Source organism: Cervus elaphus, chromosome 5 (genome assembly GCF_910594005.1).
Source record: "Cervus elaphus chromosome 5, mCerEla1.1, whole genome shotgun sequence".
Classification (NCBI taxonomy): Eukaryota; Metazoa; Chordata; class Mammalia; order Artiodactyla; family Cervidae; genus Cervus; species Cervus elaphus.
In genome coordinates, this window is record NC_057819.1 from 133,295,213 (window position 1) to 133,314,850 (window position 19,638).

The 19,638-nt window shown below is 47.8% G+C and overlaps 1 protein-coding gene across 1 annotated transcript in view; it reads right to left on the minus strand.

Annotated features, from left to right (window-relative positions):
- Positions 1 to 3,895: 3,895 nt before the first annotated feature.
- The window catches only part of GNA13 (G protein subunit alpha 13), a 30,728-nt gene continuing 14,985 nt past the window's right edge, over positions 3,896 to 19,638 (minus strand). Inside the window, exons 3-4 of the mRNA XM_043905737.1 lie at positions 10,663 to 10,713; positions 3,896 to 9,202 (exon numbers count right to left, since the gene is read on the minus strand). Coding sequence (XP_043761672.1) covers positions 8,630 to 9,202; positions 10,663 to 10,713 — 624 coding nt within the window. The 3' untranslated portion in view covers positions 3,896 to 8,629. The remainder of the gene's footprint in view (positions 9,203 to 10,662; positions 10,714 to 19,638) is intronic.

Below are 19,638 nucleotides of genomic sequence, written 5' to 3' on the forward strand. Positions count from 1 at the left end.
TGAAGACCTTATAGGAATTTTATATTATAGACTATAATCCTGTATTACACTATGAACTATTTTTGTTGCAAGTTGGAATATTCTAGAAGGCTTTCAAGAATCTGAAAGTAGTAAACATGGGAGCCGTGGAGCTCAAGCTCCTTGCTTCCCGAATAATCAGTCTAATCTGGTCACTCTTCAAGTTAGTGACCGTCCACCCGCGGGCCGCTTGTCCCCGAGGGCTGAGCTCTCTTCACCCGTCAGGCTCCGGCACAAGAGGACAGCGAGTCTTCTGAGCAGGGGGCCCTGTGTTGCGCCTCCTGGGGAGTCAGACACGTCAGGCGGGCGCACCGCAACAGCATCCGAGTAATGATGGCGGGTCCGCGTCACCGCCGAGCAGAAGAGCTCAGTGTGGACGTCCGTGGCTCCACAGGAGCTGCCCTGAAAGCTGCAGCCTGGGGTGGAAGCCACCCTGCCATTTCCCTCTCTCACAGTCTCAAAGGGTTGGTGAGATTTGTTGCTGTTCAGTTGCCAAGTCCTGTCCAACTCTTTGTGACGCCAGGGACTGCAGCACGCCAGGATCCTCTGTCTTTCACTGTCTCCCAGAGTTTGCTCAAATTCTTGTCCATTGAGTCAGTGATGCCATCCAACCACCTCATCCTCTGTTGTCCCCTTCTCCTCCTGCCCTCAATCTTCCCCAACATCAGGGTCTTTTCCAATGAGTCAGCTCTTCGCATCAAGTGGCCAAAGTATTGGAGCTTCAGTTTCAGCATCAGTGCTTCCAATGAATATTCAGGGTGGATTTCCTTTAGGATGGACTGGTTTGCTCTCCTTGCTGTCTAAGACTCTCAAGAGTCTTCTCCAGCACCACAATTCGAGAGCATAAATTCGACCTAGGGATGGAACCCACGTCTCCTGCAAGGCCCGGCGAATTCTTAACTGCTGAGCCACTAGGGAAGCCCTTAGCAGGATTTTGCCCGTGGCAGAGAGAACCAGAGGAGAGGCGTCGTTGGGGCAAGCAGCCACGTGGGTCAGCTGGAATGACGGAAGCAGGAAGGGCAGGCTGGCCGGAGAGGGAGGTTGATGCCTTGAATGTTGGGCGGAGGTTTGAACAAAATTTTTGTTTCCTGTGCTTTAGAAAGGGCTCTGCCGGCGCTTCCCTGGTGGCTCAGAGGTAAAGAACTTGCCTGCCCAAGCAGGAGACGCGGGTTTGATCTCTGATCTGGGACGATCTCATCTGTCACGGAGCCACCTCAGGCTTATCCTTGAGCCTGCGCTCCAGAACCTGTGCTCCACCCCCAGAGAGTGGTCCTCACTCACTGCAACTTGAGGAAAGCCTACGCAGCAGCAAAGGCCCAGCACAGCCAGGAGTAAAACGCAGACACACGAGGAAAGGGGTGCGCTGCCCAGGGTGCCCGTGTCACGCGGAGGGTTACTACTGCCGTAAGGCCGGGCAGCCACCTGGCTTTGCAATGTCCTCTTTTTCAAAAACATGTTCATTTATTTATTTGGCTGTGCTGGGTCTTAGCTGTGGCTTGCAGGATCTTCGTGGTGGCACGCGGGCTCTAGTCCCCCGAGCAGAGACGGAACCCGCGCCCCCTGCATTGGCAGTGTGCACCGGCCCTGCTGGAGCGCCCGAGAAGACCCTCACCCTCTGGACACTGACTCAGCATCGTCCCCCAGAACTAGACCCCGCGACAGAAACACAGGGACGGCCTGGACGCCACGCGCTGTTTGCGGAGCCTGGGCGCTGCCATGGCCTTTTTCTCAAGATCAAGTTTCAGTGGACTCATTCTGGCGTCAAACGAAACCAGCGAGTTAATTCTCACAAAGCTGACAAGAACTGGGATTTTCCACGGAGAAGAATAGAAAAGAGAACACGCACACTGCTCCTCTCCCGAGGTCAACAGTGTGGGCCTCGGGGCATCGTAGGAGTTTGCTCTCTCCCTTCCCCCATGTTTCACGGGAGGGAAATCCAGCCCAAATGTAAAGTGGCCGTGAAGTCGGCCGACAAAAGAACGGTCAACTCAGACGGGCTTCACTGCTTGTCTTCCTTTCATGTAACTTCATGGGGAAAAGACAAAGCAACACTGCGTACGATCGTTCATTCTGGAGGGAACTTCCTTCTGCCTCCTTGGGGCCGGAGCCCCGAGGAAGCCTCTCGTCGTCGTGGTGGGCGTGAAGACGGAGACACTCAGGAAGTCGTGACAGTGTTTTTGTCCCTCCTCGCCCCAGCTGCAGTTCTGCCAGGGGCCCCACTTGCTCCCGAAGGAAGGTTGGTATGGCTTTTAAAACTGTGCCTGAGTCTTTTTGTTTTTTGGAGGGTTTGCCAGATTTCCTGTCACCCAAACAAACTTCTGGTTTAACCTATGAACTGAGAGTTTCCTGCATTCTGAAAGGACAGAAGTCTCTTTTTTTTCTTCCAAAAACCCACAGTCTGGGCAACGGGGCAGGCCATGGTGCCAGGGCGATGTGACTGCCACTCAGCCATGGCAACAGTGCCCAGCCCTTTCCTGGACAACAGGTTTCAGCCGTCTCCACCGACAAATGAACATTCTCTTGTTCCAACAACAGAATAAGAAAGGTTGTAGGATTTTCTTTTTTTTTTTAAAGACCTCTTGGTTTGCTTTGGGAGAATTAAATGCACACGTGTTTAGTTTCAATTTTAAAAGATCTTAAATCTCACAAAGAAAGCCTGTTTGCAGTCTACAAATTGGTAGGTATTCGTAGATTTGGAAGTACCTCCAGACTTTTCTCAATTTTTCTTGCGGTTAACAGGGAAATCTCACAGTAAATGCTGAGTTCTTGGGCACAATTTTTATTTTGCCAGAAATGCCTGGAACCAACCAGTCCTGGATTACACCCATCACCACGAATGCTTGTTCACACCTGATTTGCAATCCCGATGGTAGGAAGAGCCCCTTCACTCTGCTCCGGGGAAGAAAAGCACACGCTGTCTCCCGTAACGGCAGTTAAGGAAAGGGGTACCCAGACCAAGAGTTATCGAATGACTTCTCATGGAGCGGAAGTCGCAAAGGGAAAGGACGAATGATGTAACCGCACGCGCGCTGTCTCACCTCTGAGGTCCCGGACGCGGAGCCCAATCCAATCACGAGGAGGACACCAGGCCGCTCCCAACAGAGGGACGGCTGTCTCAACGCCAGCCAGCATTTCCTCCCCGAGCCACCGAGGCCACCAGAACGAGGCGAGTCTGCGAGGAGTAACGGCCCAGAGGAGCCCAGAGACAGGGCAAGTCATCGTAAGGTGTCCTGGATGCATGGACTTGGAATAGAAAGGGGCAGCAGGGAAAAACTAAGGAAATCTGAATGAAGTACAGGTTTTAGGTAAGAATAAAGGATCGACATTGGTTCATTAATTTTAACAAATGGATTACTATGGGACATGAGTGTAATGCAAGATATTAATTAGGACAGTTCACGATGTCACCTGGGGAAACTGTCACCCAGTGTGGAGTTTTAGGAAACTGCTATTTTTGCAATTTTTCGGTAAATCATAAAGTTCCTTGAAACAAAAAAAGGAGTGGTATCATATCAGTTTGCTTTTAAAACGCCATTTCAGCTACAAAAGACGTAACAGCATTAGACTCGCAGGTGGACAAACTGTGAGCCCAGACACCTGTGCACAACTTGAGTGATTTTAAGAGCAGCAGAGAGAAAAGGTGGTGTTTCCTGCTCCTGGTTGCCACATCAAAACGAATGTTTGGGAACTTTCTTCAAGTCCACATCCCTTCTTCAGTGAGGAAATGTTTATAGACTAACTTAAGTCAAAGTATCATCAGAGATCTACCAAGAGAGAAATTTCTAAGGTTCCAGTCAGTGGGCGGAACTTCTTTCGGACTTTAAGTATCTGCTTTAGTCTTGACATTAATTAAAGAGTTAGTTTAAATAACATCATAGTATGGAACAGTTTATAAATGTTTATTAAACGTCAGTAATTTTTACAAAGCAAATATTAATAGCAAGAGGCAAAATTTTCGCAAAATATGTACAAAAGTAAAAAGCCTTGATGACTAGCAATTCATTTTTATCAAATCAAATCAAATCATTCTTTCCACTTTCAGACCTCCTGTAGAAATAATTTATTGCCAATCCTAAAGCACTGACAGAAAAAAAAAAATGTACAACAATTACCAGATAATGTGCTCAGTTCTCAGAGTTATAAAAGGATAGATGTATAAAAAATCTGAAGCCGCAAATGACTTTGATACAGAGCTAATACAAATCATGTTGTTAGGTACAGTATCTACCAGGTTGTTACAAAATAGACTTTTTGATAAGGCTTCTGTGGTAAATGAGCTCCACCAGGCTGGAGTAGCAGGGAAAAGCCATTTCAACATTTTGCAATTCTACTTTCAAGTAAGAGGTAAAGAAAGGGTAAACGGTATAGTCTGCTGCATTGTTACAGGTCCTTTCCAAGAATTAACCCCTAAACAGGCATGACTGAGGACAAACACAACACTTAACTGTGGCAAGAAATACTACAAACAGGCTTTCCAGAGACAAGCCCAGATCAGAGACTGAGTAAGGAGCCTCCTATCAGGAGATTTCATGAACTGACAGTGTGATGCCCCCCGGAGCCCTGCTTCCGTCCATCTGGAAATGTTCATCACTCAGAGGTGATGCTGTTTTGGAAAGGTCACAAAATCTCTTACCAACCCAGAAATCACTGCCCTACCACTAACACTTTTTTGTTCCATGTAAGCTCTGCCATTGGAAATCAGACGCTTAGACCTAGACGCCGCAAGGATGAGTTCTTTATGTGCTAACTATACATTCAAGTACAGGCATAAGGATGCTAGCGGTGTGCTGCAAGTTACACTAACATGCCAAGGCTAGTAGCAAGTTGATGGTACTGAAAAAGCCACTAAATTCAACTTGATGACCAAGTGTCCAGGTTTAGACTTCACTTTAATCTCTCTACAAATTTATTAAGCCCTAACCTCGTACCATAAGATAATGGGAATGTTACTGTTTATCTGGAACGTGGAGATACACACACACACTCACACACTCCCTCCCTTCCTCGTGTTTACTACATTGAAAAGCCAATCTGGATCCTATCACAAGGAGGAAGGAAGGGAAAAGCAGCACTTTAGTCCAGCAGCACAGACCTAGGGACAGATCGCCTGTGAGTGATGTAACTCTGCACGTTGAAATGATGTGAAAGACAAAGTCAGATTTTCAACTGGGAAAAAAAAAAAAAAAGACACATGCAGAATCTGTGCTCTTGATCCCTCAATTAACTTTCTTTCATGAAAAGAAATGAAAAGGTAACGGTAACTTTTTCTAGGTTTATTAGGGAGATTATTACAAATGTGTGACTGAGATTTACAGGCATGATTTCATGGATTCAAACAAGAAATGGAGAGTTAACACTGATAGGCAGCCTTAATACACGGACAGAAGTGACACTTCTACAGATTGCAATGGAGAGAATCTTGTTTCAGACGGCTTGGTTTGGGGCTTTGCCGCAATGTTTCATTATATAATGAAAGCACCAATTTGAGGGTTTCTCACACAGTGATTTGAATTTCAGAACATTACAGAACATGACTTGGTAACTTTATTCTTCATATAAATAAGGCATAACCGGATATGTGTACTAATGCTGAAAATAACATCCTACCAAAAGCATAAATACAAGTATTTGGGCAGATGCTGGAAGTTAAGATTTACTCATTTCTGCTTACAAACAATTATGGAGCCCATGATTTCTGTGCATGTAAATCAACACTTCTAATCACTCCTGGGGTTTGGGGAATCCGACTTCTTCCTGCTTTATACCAACCACTGAACAAGGACTTCCCTCGGCAACCTCACCAGAGCCTAACAAGAGGATCTTCGCCACATGAAGGACACGCGGTGCGGCTTCCATGATGCCTTCTTTGGCTGCTGCTGTGCCCCACTATCAAGTGCCCGTTCCCGATGACACAACGGAAGATTCCAGTTTAACACAACACTGGCAGCACGCAAGGATGTGGGTTGTTTAAAATAATATTTAAGCGGCAGAGGCATGCCTTTAAATTATTTGGATCTTCAGAAAAAATATCTGACAAAAACTCTTCCCTATTTAAGAAAAAGAAAAAGGCAAAAATTTGAGGTGTTCTTTGCTTTATAAGGCAACTCTGTATACTGTAAGGTTCTTCAAGGTCAATGAAGACACTTGTGTGAAATTTCTTAAGAATTAAACAAGAAGACATTCAGACCTAAGAACAGAATGTAATGGAAAATTAGGCACATTTTACTCCAAATTGTAACCATGAAGACTTAGAAAATTAAATACAGTAAAGAATTTTAAATTCAAATTACATTTTGAGAGACTGGGGTGGGGGAACTGGCACGGGGAAAACTATGAGCACCCTTGCAGCTTAGTCCCTAATCTCCACCTCCCCTTCACACAGGGGTGTTTTAAAAGGATCTGGTTTTCATGATGCAGGTATAGGACTCTTTCACATGGTTTAAAAATACAGTATATAAAACATGTGCACTAAAGCCTTCAGAGTGAACCTGCAAGCCTGTATGAGTAATTTACTGCCTCAAAATATACTCGAGGTTTTACATTAAAAGAAAGTTGACTTTGAGACTTCACACACATCAGGAAAGGAATCTCAAATGCTCAGAATAGTATCCCATCTCTTTGGTGCTTTAACATCTGACTGTGGTGCTCAAAATGGGGATCTCTGCTTTGTCCGGCAGTATGTGTGGCTCGTATCAGAGAACTGAACGAGGACCTGATTGAGACCGTCCTTCCTCGCTGCACACACAGACTTTAGCCCTCACTGGAGGGAAACAACACCTCCTGCTAAACTGACGCACAGACCTCCACCAAAGTCTCATGTAACACGCAGGTGCTGTGCCCTGAAATGGTTCACCCTGCGGGTTAAACAACACACTCGTGTTTGGTGAGAAGCGCTGGACACAGAACTCTCAGGCACGCGCAGGCCCTGCTCTACGGACGCCTGTGTTACGGGGAGGGCTCAGGTCAGCAGCACAGGATCACCAGGCCACAGACACACGGGCAGCTGCGGAGGGGACGACGGAGGAGCTTCAGATGCCAGAAAAGTCAGGCGCCCGACAACCCCTGGTCAGGTCCCGGCAGAGTCCTATCCTAACCCGACCCGCGACACAGACCCAGAGCCCGACCGGGGAGGGCTGAGGGATCCACAATTCTGACCAGTCTTTCAAGGACTGCTTGCCTGTAAACACCGGAGAACACAGTGAGCTGTACAGCAAAGGGGCCGGTATCACAGTCAATCACAACTGTCAGGAAAGGGAGAAAACCATCAGACTTCCCGAACTGGCACCTTGTACACCTGCTCCTCTGCCCAATTCCAGCACCACATAACCTACAGGGCACTCCTCTTAATGCTGAAAACCAGCCATTCTGAGGTGCTCATGGAGGATGCGTCTGTTAATGGCAAAGCTCCTTGGGGGGTGCGTTTTAATTTGGGGCGTGGTGGGGGAGATCACATGTAACCATCTTTCAGCAGGAACTGGAACACGACTCCTCATTCTTGGGAGAATCCTCGAACCTTCCAAACGCAGCTCAGGAGAGCTAGAATTCCACCAACAGTGCTGCGAACACGTACAGCCTCTCAGAGACACAGCGAGAAGGAACGAGAACCTCAAACAATGGCTTCCTGGATAGTCTGACAGGAAAATATTGCCCTTGGCAAGCTCCGAAAAACCCCAAAACCCAAAACACCCCATAAATGCTGCCATGTGGAGCTGACGGGAACAGGCAGGAGTGTGAAAGAACCACATCCGTGATGGTGCGACAGGGACTCCCAGTGTGGGACCCACCGCGTCTGAGACGGGGCCTCAAAGTCTGAGAGTAAAACAGAATATCCTTGGGGAGGGCAGTGTGTGTCAGCAAGCTCTGTTCTCAGGCCGCACTCTCCAGCTGCTGCTGTGGCCAGAGTGCTTCCCACATGGCACCTGGATGACTTATCTAAGGATGACAAAGGCGACCTGCACTCCTCTCTTCTGACTTCTGATCAAAACACCAGGAATGGCACGTGTCTGTGCACACCGAACCACACGTGAGCTTCTGCCAGCCTCAGATGAGACATCCTGACGTAAGCTAAGACACATGCAGGGTACCGCCTTCAGGAGCCACAGAAACTCAGAACAACTGTTGGGTATACGAGCAATCAAAAAACGTGAAGGCCAAACCCGGGGAAGTCTACGGACCGCCACCCCTCAGAGCAAACTTCTCCCCACGGCCCTCCTTTCCCAACAGGCCACCGAGGCTGGGCACAGGCGCGGCTGCCGCGTGCGGGCGGCCAAGAGGCATCCTGCTCGGTCCAGGGTCTATGCGTTCAAAGCCTCGCCCTGCGGCGCCAGGGGCACCTGCTGCACTCGGCACTACAGGAGCGCTGTTTGAAGCGCAAGGTTCAAAGCCGGAAGGACAGCTCGTCTGAGGCCTGGCGGGAGGGCCCCGCCACGGAGGCCGCAGCTGCGACCTCGGGCAGCCCTCTGCCAGGGACCGGGAGTCGTGGGAGGAGGACTGAGATTTCCAAGGAGTTAAACCCAGAATCAAGACTGTTCTAATTCCTGCTGTAAACTTCTATTTTAAAAATAAAACAAACAGAACACAGGAAGGCGGGAAGGCGGGGAGCCTCTGGGCGTCACTGGAGCATCAGCTGCTTGAGGTTGTCGTGCAGGATGGTGTCCTTGACGTCGCGGAACACCAGCCGGATGTTCTCGGTGTTGATGGCCGTGGTGAAGTGGTGGTACAGGGGCTTCTGCTGCTGGTCCCGGCGCTTGCTGCGGAAACACTCCACCAGGAACTTCTGGACGTCTCTTAAGCAGTGGGGGTCCCCTTCAAACTCTAAGAAATAGTCTTTGATGCTCACAATTTGCACTTTCTCCTCAAGCAAATCTGTCTTGTTCAAGAAGAGAATTATGGAGACGTTGCTGAAAACCCGGTTATTGACAATGGTTTCAAAAATGTTCAGAGACTCGGTCAGGCGGTTGGTCAGGCGGTCTTCCATGAGCACCTGGTCGAATTCACTCGAGGAGACAAGGAACAGTATGGACGTCACGCTGTCGAAGCACTCGAACCAGCGCTTCCGCTCTGACCGCTGGCCACCCACGTCAACCATTTTGAAAGGAACATTCTTGATTTCAAAGTCGTACTCGTGGATGCCTTTGGTGGGTCTTCTGGCGAGCAGGATGTCTTGCTGGGACGGAATGTACTCCTGGAAAAGAGGAAAGGATTTCCTGCTCAGTGATTCAGGAATAGTGAGAAAGTGTAGTGTACCATTAACTGGTCTGCACATGAATCTGAGCAAACTCCGGGAGACAGCTGAGGACAGGAGAGCCTGGCAGGCTGCAGGGCATTTGCTGAATGTCGAAGAGGTGCCAGACCCTGTCGCTAAGCAGCAAGAACTCAGCTCTTCAGAACCAAGACACAAGGTCCCTGCCCTCAGGCACAGAGGGGAAAAGACCAGCCAACCTCACATGAATCAACAACTGTAATACAAGCAGTGGGGTCTGAATGCAGAGGAGGGACCCGTGATGAGTGATGTGCTCAAGGAAGGCTCCACGGAAAGGTGAACCCAGAACATGTCAGTCCACACTATCTGAATTGGAAAACATGAAATAACTCTGAAAAACTGAGTTTATCCACCAATGCTTCTCTGCACTTGGCTGGTACTTCTTTTCTTTAAGGCTGACTACAATCTAACGCGACGGAAGAGTGACAGTGAGCGGGGTCTTCACACACAGTCTCACTGAAGTGGATGGAGTGGACCAAACAGACACACACAGGGGCTTACACAGAGACCGCCCGAGGACGCCCGCGTCTGGGGAGACACGCCCCGAGTGCAGGGAGGACCACTGCCACCGAGCAACACACCCAGGAAAATGCAACGCGTGTCCCGCAGGAGCAGACGGAGGTCCTTCTCCACACGGCCAGACACACGGGGCTGCTTCCCACCTGCAACAGGGCTCATTCTGTGCTCCCCTTCCGTTTTATTTCCAGGGTTAAACATCTCCAAGACCCCTTAGGACCACATGAGGCTCTACAGTAGGACAGGGTTCAGGAGGAGGCACACGGAGCAGGCTCGGGAGGCGTCAGCGCCAGAGCAGCGGCCCTCCGGGGCCTCCTGAGCAGCCATGAGCCTCCTCCAGGGAGGCCTCTGCCTGAGCCGTGTGGAGAGCGGCCAGCGCCGGCCTCTGCCGGCTCAGGGCCACAGGGCATGCACCCCGGGACGGTCCAGCTGGCGGCTCCCTTGGCAAGGGTGACTCCGCCCGCGTCACAGCCTCGAGCATCCAACCTCCTACCCTCCAACCCTGCAAACAGGGGTCCTGAACTGGAAAACAACGTTCGCCGGAAAGTTCTGAACTCAGCACTCTGTGTTCAACCTCTGCTTACAGAAAAGCAAAGACCGCGACACGGACTCGTTCATGCGCCATCTTCTTTTCAAGCATAAACTTCTTTCTGTGAAGAGTTTTACTTTCATGAACAGTGGGCAGGGCATTCCTTGTGGAAATGGCAGCGGTCAGGAGGGGAGACGGAGGGAAAAATGAAGCAAGAACAATCCGTATACAGCCATGAGGAAAAAGGAAATGGCTCAGTACATAATTTTTCCAAATTTCCTCATCCTGGCTACTGCTTTCTAGCGACAATAAACATAAACGTTGCCTGAAAACTTACTGGTTCTCCGAGTTTATCCAAGTTATCCAGGAAATATTTTACAGATTCACCCTGAAAACAAGAAGAAAATAAATCGTTATTAGCACTGAGAAATGGAAGACTTTGCTACAACAGTTTACGTTAAACTGTCTGGTTGTACACTTAATCCAAACATACTCTGCTTAGTCACCAACTTCAGACGGAGCAGCTGACCCCACTAAAAATGTATAAAACGTCCGCCTCCGCCGAAGCCTGGGAGTCTCAGTCTCTGCACGAGCGTCTCCCGAGACCACCCCCTCAAAGAGGATTCCACGCACGCATTTCCACACAGCTGCAAGTCCACAGGGAAGACGTAATGAAAAGGTGCAAACTGCTTTCGAGATAAACATACAAATACAATCCCGGTGGGAGGATTTCTGTCTACATCCTCCCATCTCAAGTTTACGTGAGAGGTGGTCATCTTCTGAGACAGGAGCAAAGCATGAATAAGGTGGGGACCCGAGGGCACAGGCGAGCCCAGACAGACGCCCCTAAGCCCCCCAGCCTACACTCTCTGGGCCCAGATTGCTCCTAGACCAGGCAGTTTCAGACACCTGAAGCTATGGGAACACGTTCCTCAAGGAAATCCGTGAACAGCGCACAGACAGGTGAGCAGAGAGCACCCGCGCAGAGAAGGCTGTGGGCTCACCCCCGCTGGATCTCTGGCAGCCCAGCACCCATCTGCCAGAAGCTTCTCCCCAGGTATGGCTCTGGAAGGCAGTGCCTCCCTGATGCAGAAGAGAGTCGCCGAAAGGCCTTGCCTGTAGGTAGTTTCTGCAATCAGGTGATTTCTGGGGCCACACTCTGACTCATGAGGCCTGAAAGCGGCAGATCTCAAAACTTTAGTCTCTGGATTCCCCTTATATACTTAAGATTCTTCAGGATCCCAAAGAGACTTTGTTTAAGTGGATTACAGCTACAATACCATGTTAGAAAGTAAAATGAGGCAGCTTAACAAATATTTTAGTCATTAATTCATTTAAAAATACCAACAAACTCATTCACGCAAGCTTAGTAAAGAGTGGGAACTTGACTGCTTCTGCACCCACGCTGTCACCAAAGGGGCCGTCAGCTGGAGCCAGTTAAGCAGGTCCAGTCTCCTACAGAATGCCCACTGGAAACAGAATATCTTAACAGCCTCTCCAATTGTAGATATTTTTGTTTCTACACCAGAATTTGACAAATGACAGCTTATTAAAAAGTCTACCTTATACTCTCAATGGGTTTTTTACCCCCCCAACAACTTTGTAGCATCAAGCCCTAGAATACAGTGGACAATCAAGTGTACAAGACGTAATATGGAGAAAATCATATTCACTGTTATCATCACGATCTCTTAAGAAGCCTTATGGCTTGGGAAATTGACAAGCTCACAGTGGCAAGCAGACACAAGCTTTCTTAAATTCTGATTCTCAGTTGAAAGCTCAAGTTTTATCAGTGGCAACAAACTTATTTTCCTCAAATTGGCAGGCTAATAATTTCACTCATTTTCTTAAAAAAAAAAAAAAAAAAGCCCATCAAATGCCCAAATGTGAGTAAGCTGGTTGTCTGTTTCAAGGAAAAATGGTTTTCCATGAAAATTACAGTGAATTCAAACACAACATGGCCAGTTACCAAGGCGCTTCCAGAGACTGTGGTCTGTGTTAGGAGCCTGCTGTGTCCAGAGTGCTTCATGTGGAGATCTCAAACAGTCTTTACTGCTAGATCAAGGACAATCTTAGGGCAGCCTGGTGTGTGTCTTCCTTGGGGCTTTGCCTGCAATGCGGGAGACCCGGGTTCGATCCCTGGGTCGGGAAGATCCCCTGGAGGAGGAAATGGCAATCCACTCGTGTTCTTGCCTAGAAAATTCCATGGATGGAGGAACCTGGTAGGCTATAGTCCATGGGGTTGCAAAGAGTCAGACACGACTGAGCGACTTCACTGGTTCGTGTTTTCAGCTGAGGACGCTGAGCTGCGTGTCTGGGGCTCAGCCTGTGTGGAGGCTCCAGCAGCGGCAGCCATGCTGCTCTGCTATTGGTGCACGTCCGCCCGGCGACAGGAGAGGACTTCCCAGAGACACCACGAAGAGTGCAGAATGTGAAGCCTCCTTTTAAAGGCTTTCTGGGATCCCTGTGGCCCAGGGACCACACCTGGAGAACTGCAATGCGGGAGACCCAGGTTCAATCCCTGGGTCGGGAAGATCCCCTGGAGCAGAAAATGGCTACCCACTCCAGTATTCTCGTCTGGAGAATCCCATGACAGAAGAGCCTGGCGGGCTACAGTCCACGGAGTTGAAGAGAGTCGGGTATGACTAACACTTAACTGCTAAACTGAGGTAGATGATTAGAAAACGAAGGACCACAAGCTCCCCATGAGCTTGGCCCCAGCACTCCTGCGGCAGCAAACCCAACCTGAACTGCCATGAGGCACTCTGCAATCTTTATTTCTCCTACTAGGTGAAACTATTGAAGTGTTTTGCTGCAAAACACAGTGGAGATGACACAGTATGCAGTATCTATCTGTAATCCAGAAAATTCTTAATTCCGTCAATAAATGCAGACTCGCGGGTTCATGATAAGTATAGCTCTGCAGTACACAGGTTTTGGTTTTCGCTATTTAAAATACGGACGAGGGACTTCCCTTGTGGTCCAGTGGCTAGGGCTCCATGCTCCCAATGGAGGGGGCCCGGGTTCCATCCCTGGCCAGGGAGCTAGATCCCACATGCTGCAACTAAGACCCAGCACAGTCAAATAAATAAATAAATAAAAATTTAAAATATGGACGAGGTAATCTGGCAGTTCTGAGTGACTATATTCTCTTCTTAAAACAGGAAAATCATCCCCATTTGGTCTCCTCTTGGTATTATTATACAAATACAAAGAAATATTTTAAATTTCACTAAGCTTCCTGATTTAACTGCATTCCCTAAGGGGGGAGGGGTCTCAGAACGTGCCTTTGTTTATTAGGAATTCATAACCTCACCAAAATCACATGATGATATTAAACAAATACGCATGGGCTCCCAATAACAAGTTTCAACTTCTACTGAAGAAAGTTTCATCAGTATTATCTACAAAGTCCTTTGTGCACTTGACACTGTACAAAATCTAAATAAAAACACTTTAATTCATTTTCACACATTTCAATGTGTGGATTATTGCTAATATTTTAAGTCCTAAATAAGGTGCCCTTTGCCTTCTCCCCTAACATTTGGCCAATATCTATTCAAGGACAAGAAATGCTTTAAAATATTATTCCTATGAAAAACATGTTTTGGTTTAGAATAACTCCTCAGTCAAAAAAAGTGATGTTAATTCATCTTTTATATCACACGTGATATGACTGACCCTCCATTAGTGAGAAGACTGAGAGTAGGAATGATAATCTTAAGAATAAACTCAATGATCTTTTATTGCACACGGTGTGGTTATAATGGAGGCCCCTGACTGTTAAGAGGTGATGTTTCCCCCCAAACCTGTCCTGAGACAATATAGGTCTAAATACACACGTTCAGTGTGAACACACATGCTACAGAAGGGTGAATACTCTTCTGAATTCGGTAACTTAGGGGAAATTCCTTACAGGAGCTTTAAAGACCTCTACTGGGAAAACAACAGAGAGAAATCTGTATTTTTACAACCTCAAAAAATAAAAAAATCCAAATTAAAAGATAAAAAAGGACCTCACTGGTGGTCCAGTGGCTGAGACTCCGAGCTCCTTCTGCAGGGGGCCTCAGTTCGATCCCTGGTCAGGGAACTAGATCCCTCATGCCACAACCAAAGTTCAAATGCTGCAAATAAGATCCGGAACAGCTAAATAAACAAACATTTCTTAAAATATATATAAAATGTGTGTTATTTGCAATTCAACCATGAAGGACACAGAAAATGAATGATGGCATCCCTGTTCTCAGGAACTTCTGTCTGGGCTGAGTGGAATTCCTACGCTTCACTCAGCATGGCCTGGCCGCCCGTCACCTCCCCCAGGGCCTGGGAACGAACTGTAAAAAACCAAGGGCCGACCTCCCTCAAACCCTTTGCCCTAACCACTTCAGAGGTGATCGGAAGTCTTCCCCTGTCTAGCATTAACTTTGATTCGAGTCCTCTCTTCAACGCTGAGCAATCTGGCAAGCCCCTACAGTTCTCTGAGCCTCAATCTAACGGCGGGTAAAATGAGGAAGTCCCCTGGTTCAATGGATAATCACCGAAGTTGTGCCCTAGGCAACAATTTCAGTTTGTACAACTGATTTAAAGTGAAGTTCTCCTTTCCTCTACCCGTGTGCCTGTGGGCCCTGAAGTGGGCACTTCTGCTGTGACTCACCATTCAAGCTGTGCTGCTCAGTCCCCGGGCTAACACAGAAGCAACTTCAGGTACTGGGCAAGGAACACCACGAGTTCAAGGCTCACTCTTCTCTGGTTATGACTTGAGGCGCCATTTTAACTCTCCTCAGTATGTGTTACGTTATTGAAGAGAATTCTTAACTACCAAGGAAAAGCCATTTCGCATTTACGACTTTTTAAATGTAAGACGTTTGAGGTCACCTCTTAATCCTTTTCTCTGTGTGCAATCCCGAGCTAAGCTTCCAGGTGGCTGCGGCTGGCCTGAGGGGTCCGGGGCGCTCTGACGGCCTGCCGCTTCTCCCCCTGTGCGTGCACGCTCCGCCCACAAGGGCAGGGCCGCCGGGACCGCGGCGCTCCTCACGTGACAGGCTCTGCTGCTGACAAAGCCGGGGCCTGATGACGCCCCCTCAAGAGGCAGGGAGGCAGACAGTGAGACCAGCTGGCTCCGGCATCCCCTGAACTGGATTCTAGTTCTATCAACTACATTTCGCGCCAGCTTTACGGAGCAGAGCCTAAGCGGGGAGTGGCCTCAACGTTGCCCCTGGACAGCGGGCACGTGTCAGAAAGACTGTCTTTGTGGGCAGAGACCAAGTGGGTCAGGGGCCCACGCGCACCGCGCGGTGAGCCCACAGGCGGGCGGACAGCGCTGAGCGCCACGGCGCCAGACCACGCTCCCGGAACAGAACGCCACAGCACGGAAGAGCGAGGAGGAAAGCTACCATTTCACACAGAACAGCTCATCCCAGGACTTCTTCACAAGAAGCAAAAATGGAAACGAGGTTGCAGCTGAGGGCTGATGAGTGTCCGGTAGCTGGTGTTTGCGAGCTAAGTGAGGGCCGCCCGCGGCATCTCCCCAAGGGATCAGCGCCAAGCGCGGACTGACGGAAGGCGGAGCCTGAGCGCGCCGTCTGCACCCGGACGTGCAGCATGGCTGCCGGCGGCGAGGGTGTGGAGCAGAAAAGGCCACTTCACAGACCGTGGAAACGGTCACACCGCAGATTCTTCGGGAAGATCCCCTGGAGAAGGAAACGGCAACCCACTCCAGTGTTCTTGCCTGGAGAATCCCAAGGACAGAGGAGCCTGGCGGGCTGCAATTCATGGGGTCACAAAGAGTCAGACAGGACTGAGTGACTAAACCCCCACAGACTCTTCACCAGCAGGGACTCTGCAGGAAACACCTGATGCCTACACTGTCTTACAGTACCAGTGTTGTTAACAAAAGACTTAATCCGCTCTCACGGACGGGACTGTCACCAGGCCCACGAGCTTGGTCAGCAAGAAAAGCTGAGTATGCTGACCTGCCCTATTATACCAGTCCCACATCTCAGCAGAGGTAAATTTTCACTGAGATTTTTCAACTAATGGATGAAACCAAATTTTTTTGCAACAAGAACACACCTTCAACCACTAAAGCAGAACACTGAACGGCTATTCAAAATCAACTTTGGGGAAGACTACATTTCCCGATGAGTTCAACCCAAGCCTAAAGGCAAAATACATTATGTAGGGGCTTCCCAGGTGGCTCAGTGGTAAAGAATCCACCCACCAATGCAGGAGATGAGGGTTCAATCCCTGGGTGGGGAAGATCCCCCGGAGAAGAAAATGGCAACCCACTCCAGTACTCTTGCCTGGAAAATCTCATGTACAGAGGAGCCTGGCAGCTATAGACCATGGGGTCGTAAAGAGTCAGACATGACTGAGCACGCACATGCATGCAAAAATCACTTTGACAATCAGCATTCCTGGAATTATAAGCAATGTCCAACCACTTAGAATATGTTCTCTGCTGTCAGGTTAAAATAGTGGGCATCCATTTCATGCAAACATGCAGCAGACAGATATTTCTAAAATAAAACACAGTTCTAGCAACATCTTTCAGACCAAAATGCAAGTGTTAAAAAAAAAAAAAAAGCATCCATACTTGGAAATCCACTCAGCTATGCAAGACCGGTGAGGATAAAGCTGCAGTCAAGGCGACGCCCAGAGGCAAACATGAAGAAGATCCTACAGAACTTTCCCAGGTCTCTCACATTAGGATCACATGCTCGACGGCAGCACCGCCCGTGCAAGGCAGAGACTCTCCCCAGGGTGAGCTGCGTGGCCTCGGTCCAGAGCAGCATGAACGGTGCGCACCTGCCATGGATCCCGGCGACAGTGGACCCCTCCTGTGAGCAACACGCTGTCCCCTTCCTGAAGAATCTCTCATTAGTAAACCGGCACTAAAAACACTTGTGTACAACTTTCTATTATGGATTTCTTCAATAAAAAGTCTGTGGAAGTTTGAATTCTCTCTTGTTAACACAAATGCCTACAAAATGCCCTTGATTTTGTCCTTTGGCATGTGAAGTCTAAAATATACCATCGAGCCTGTGACAGGAATTTTTGAAGAGGGTGCTCCTTAAAAACAAAGATTCCCTAGGCCTAGCACAGTTCCACCAAATCAAAATTTTAACAAGTCCCACAAGAAGTGATCCTGAGGAGCCCAATCCCAGAATCAGTTCATGTCTGCACATACTATTTTATTCAAAATTGGATTTCATATCTTTTTTTAAAAAAAATTATTTTTATTTATTTATTTGGCTATGCTGGATCTTAAAACACAGCCCCTGGGATCTAGTTCCCTGACCAGGGAGCGAACCCAGGCCCCTGCACTGGGAGCATAGTCTTAACTATTGGACCACTAGAAGTCCCTCATATTAATGTTATCTTTTGATACTGATTATACCAAACCAGCTAGGATTTTTAAAAACCTTTGTAAAAATGCCAAGAACATTAAGAATCTATATTAGAAATTTATTTAGCTTTATCTTATGATGGAAGTAGGTTTCAAGCAACATTTACTTGAGCTGAACTAGGTTTCACAAGAAAAGCATCGGGCCTTCCTTTGACGTATCTGAACTGTGACCTGAAGAGCAGAATTAAGCCTGCGAGCAGAGTTTTCTCTTTTTAAAGACTGGCGTGGTGACTCAGAGGTGCTTTACTTCCTGTGTTACTGTAGCTCTGGCCGCTTTCTTCTCCGTACCCCCAGAGCCAGTTTTCAAATGTCCCACACAGCCCACAGCCTTCAGAGGTGAGCTCCCAGAGCCTCGCGCAGTTCAAAGTCAATGATCCTACAGCTGTAACTGAGTAAGCAGCTAAAAAAGCACAAATGAGAACAACTGTTAGAACTCCTACTTGGATTTTGGCAACAGGACCCTAAGGAACTTAAGACCTCAGTTTGTTATAAAATTAATTTGCTTCTGCAACAGACACCTGAACTTTGTATGACAGGTAAATAAATCAATGCAAACTGTTTAAGAGCAGTCTTTTTACCAGGTGAACAGGTAAAAATCACACTTTAGGAAGAAAAGAGCTGATAAAATTCAATCAAATGTGAACTATAAGTACTGCAGCGGATTTTAGCTTGTTACTAAAATGCTTAATCTCGTAAAATGTCTAGAACTTAACTGTAGGCTGATTAGGTATGTCTCATAAATGGCAGAAAATTCACTGTGAATAAAAGTCAATTAGAAAAATATAAGCGCTTCTTAATTGAAGCATCCCATCTTTATGTGTGGAGGCCCTTCTAGTTACGAGATTGCTGTTGCTGTTTAGTCGTCAAGTCATGTGTGACTCTTTGCAACCCCACGGGCTGCAGACCACCAGGCTCTCTGTTCATGCAATTTCCCAGGAAAGAATACTGGAGTGGGTTGCCATTTCCTTCTTCGGGGGATCTTCCTGACCCAGGGATTGAACCTTCATCTCCTGCTTTTGGGAGGTGGATTGTCTACCACTGAGCCACCAGCGAAGCCCCAGGTATGAGACTAGCACTACTTAATAGTTTTTTAAGAGTAAACATGGTAGTACAAGAAATACTAAAATTCAAAGGAAATCTGTATCATCATGATAATTAAGCAGTGAGAGGTTTTCCTCTGAGATCTAAGCATACACATGATTCTGAAAACGATGACATAACACGAGTTAACATCCAGCTTTTCTTTTCGCGGAGGAGCCGCCACTAGGTAAGCACCGTGAACAGCGCACACGTCCTGAAGAGCAGTAAACTACAAAACAGAGGTCTGTGTCCCAAACAGCCGAGTCCGACGGCGCAGTGGCTCTCACAGCTGCCGTGCGTTTTAAGCCCTTCTGTCTGCAAGTCTGGAGTATTTCAAAGAGGAAACACAACCGAGAGGTAAGAGAAGATCAGAAATCTCTTTACTCCTTAAACTGACCACAGCTGTGCGCTGGCCTGGCGGGTGGTGGTGCCCAACCGGCATCGGAAGGTTTTCCTGTACACCCACAATGTGCCTAAACTTTTCATCCGTCTTAACAATCCTCAAACTGAGCCAGGCAGACATGCTTCCTGAATACTCATTTAGGTAGGCTTCACCATACCTATGCTTAAAGAACATCTATTCAATAGGAAATTTATTAACTTGCCTTTAAAAGCGACCTGGAAGGTTTTCATTTTTTTTTAAATCAGTAGTTCATATTTGTATACACTGGTAATTTCAGCCCTGCAAATATCCTGGTGAGGCCACATCTAAATAGACTTTAGAGGAGACTTTAAATAGTCTATGAATAGACTCTGTGTAATATAAGCCCTTCCATCTGGCATTTACTTATATATAAGGTTTACAGCAAGGATCAAATGCCAGAT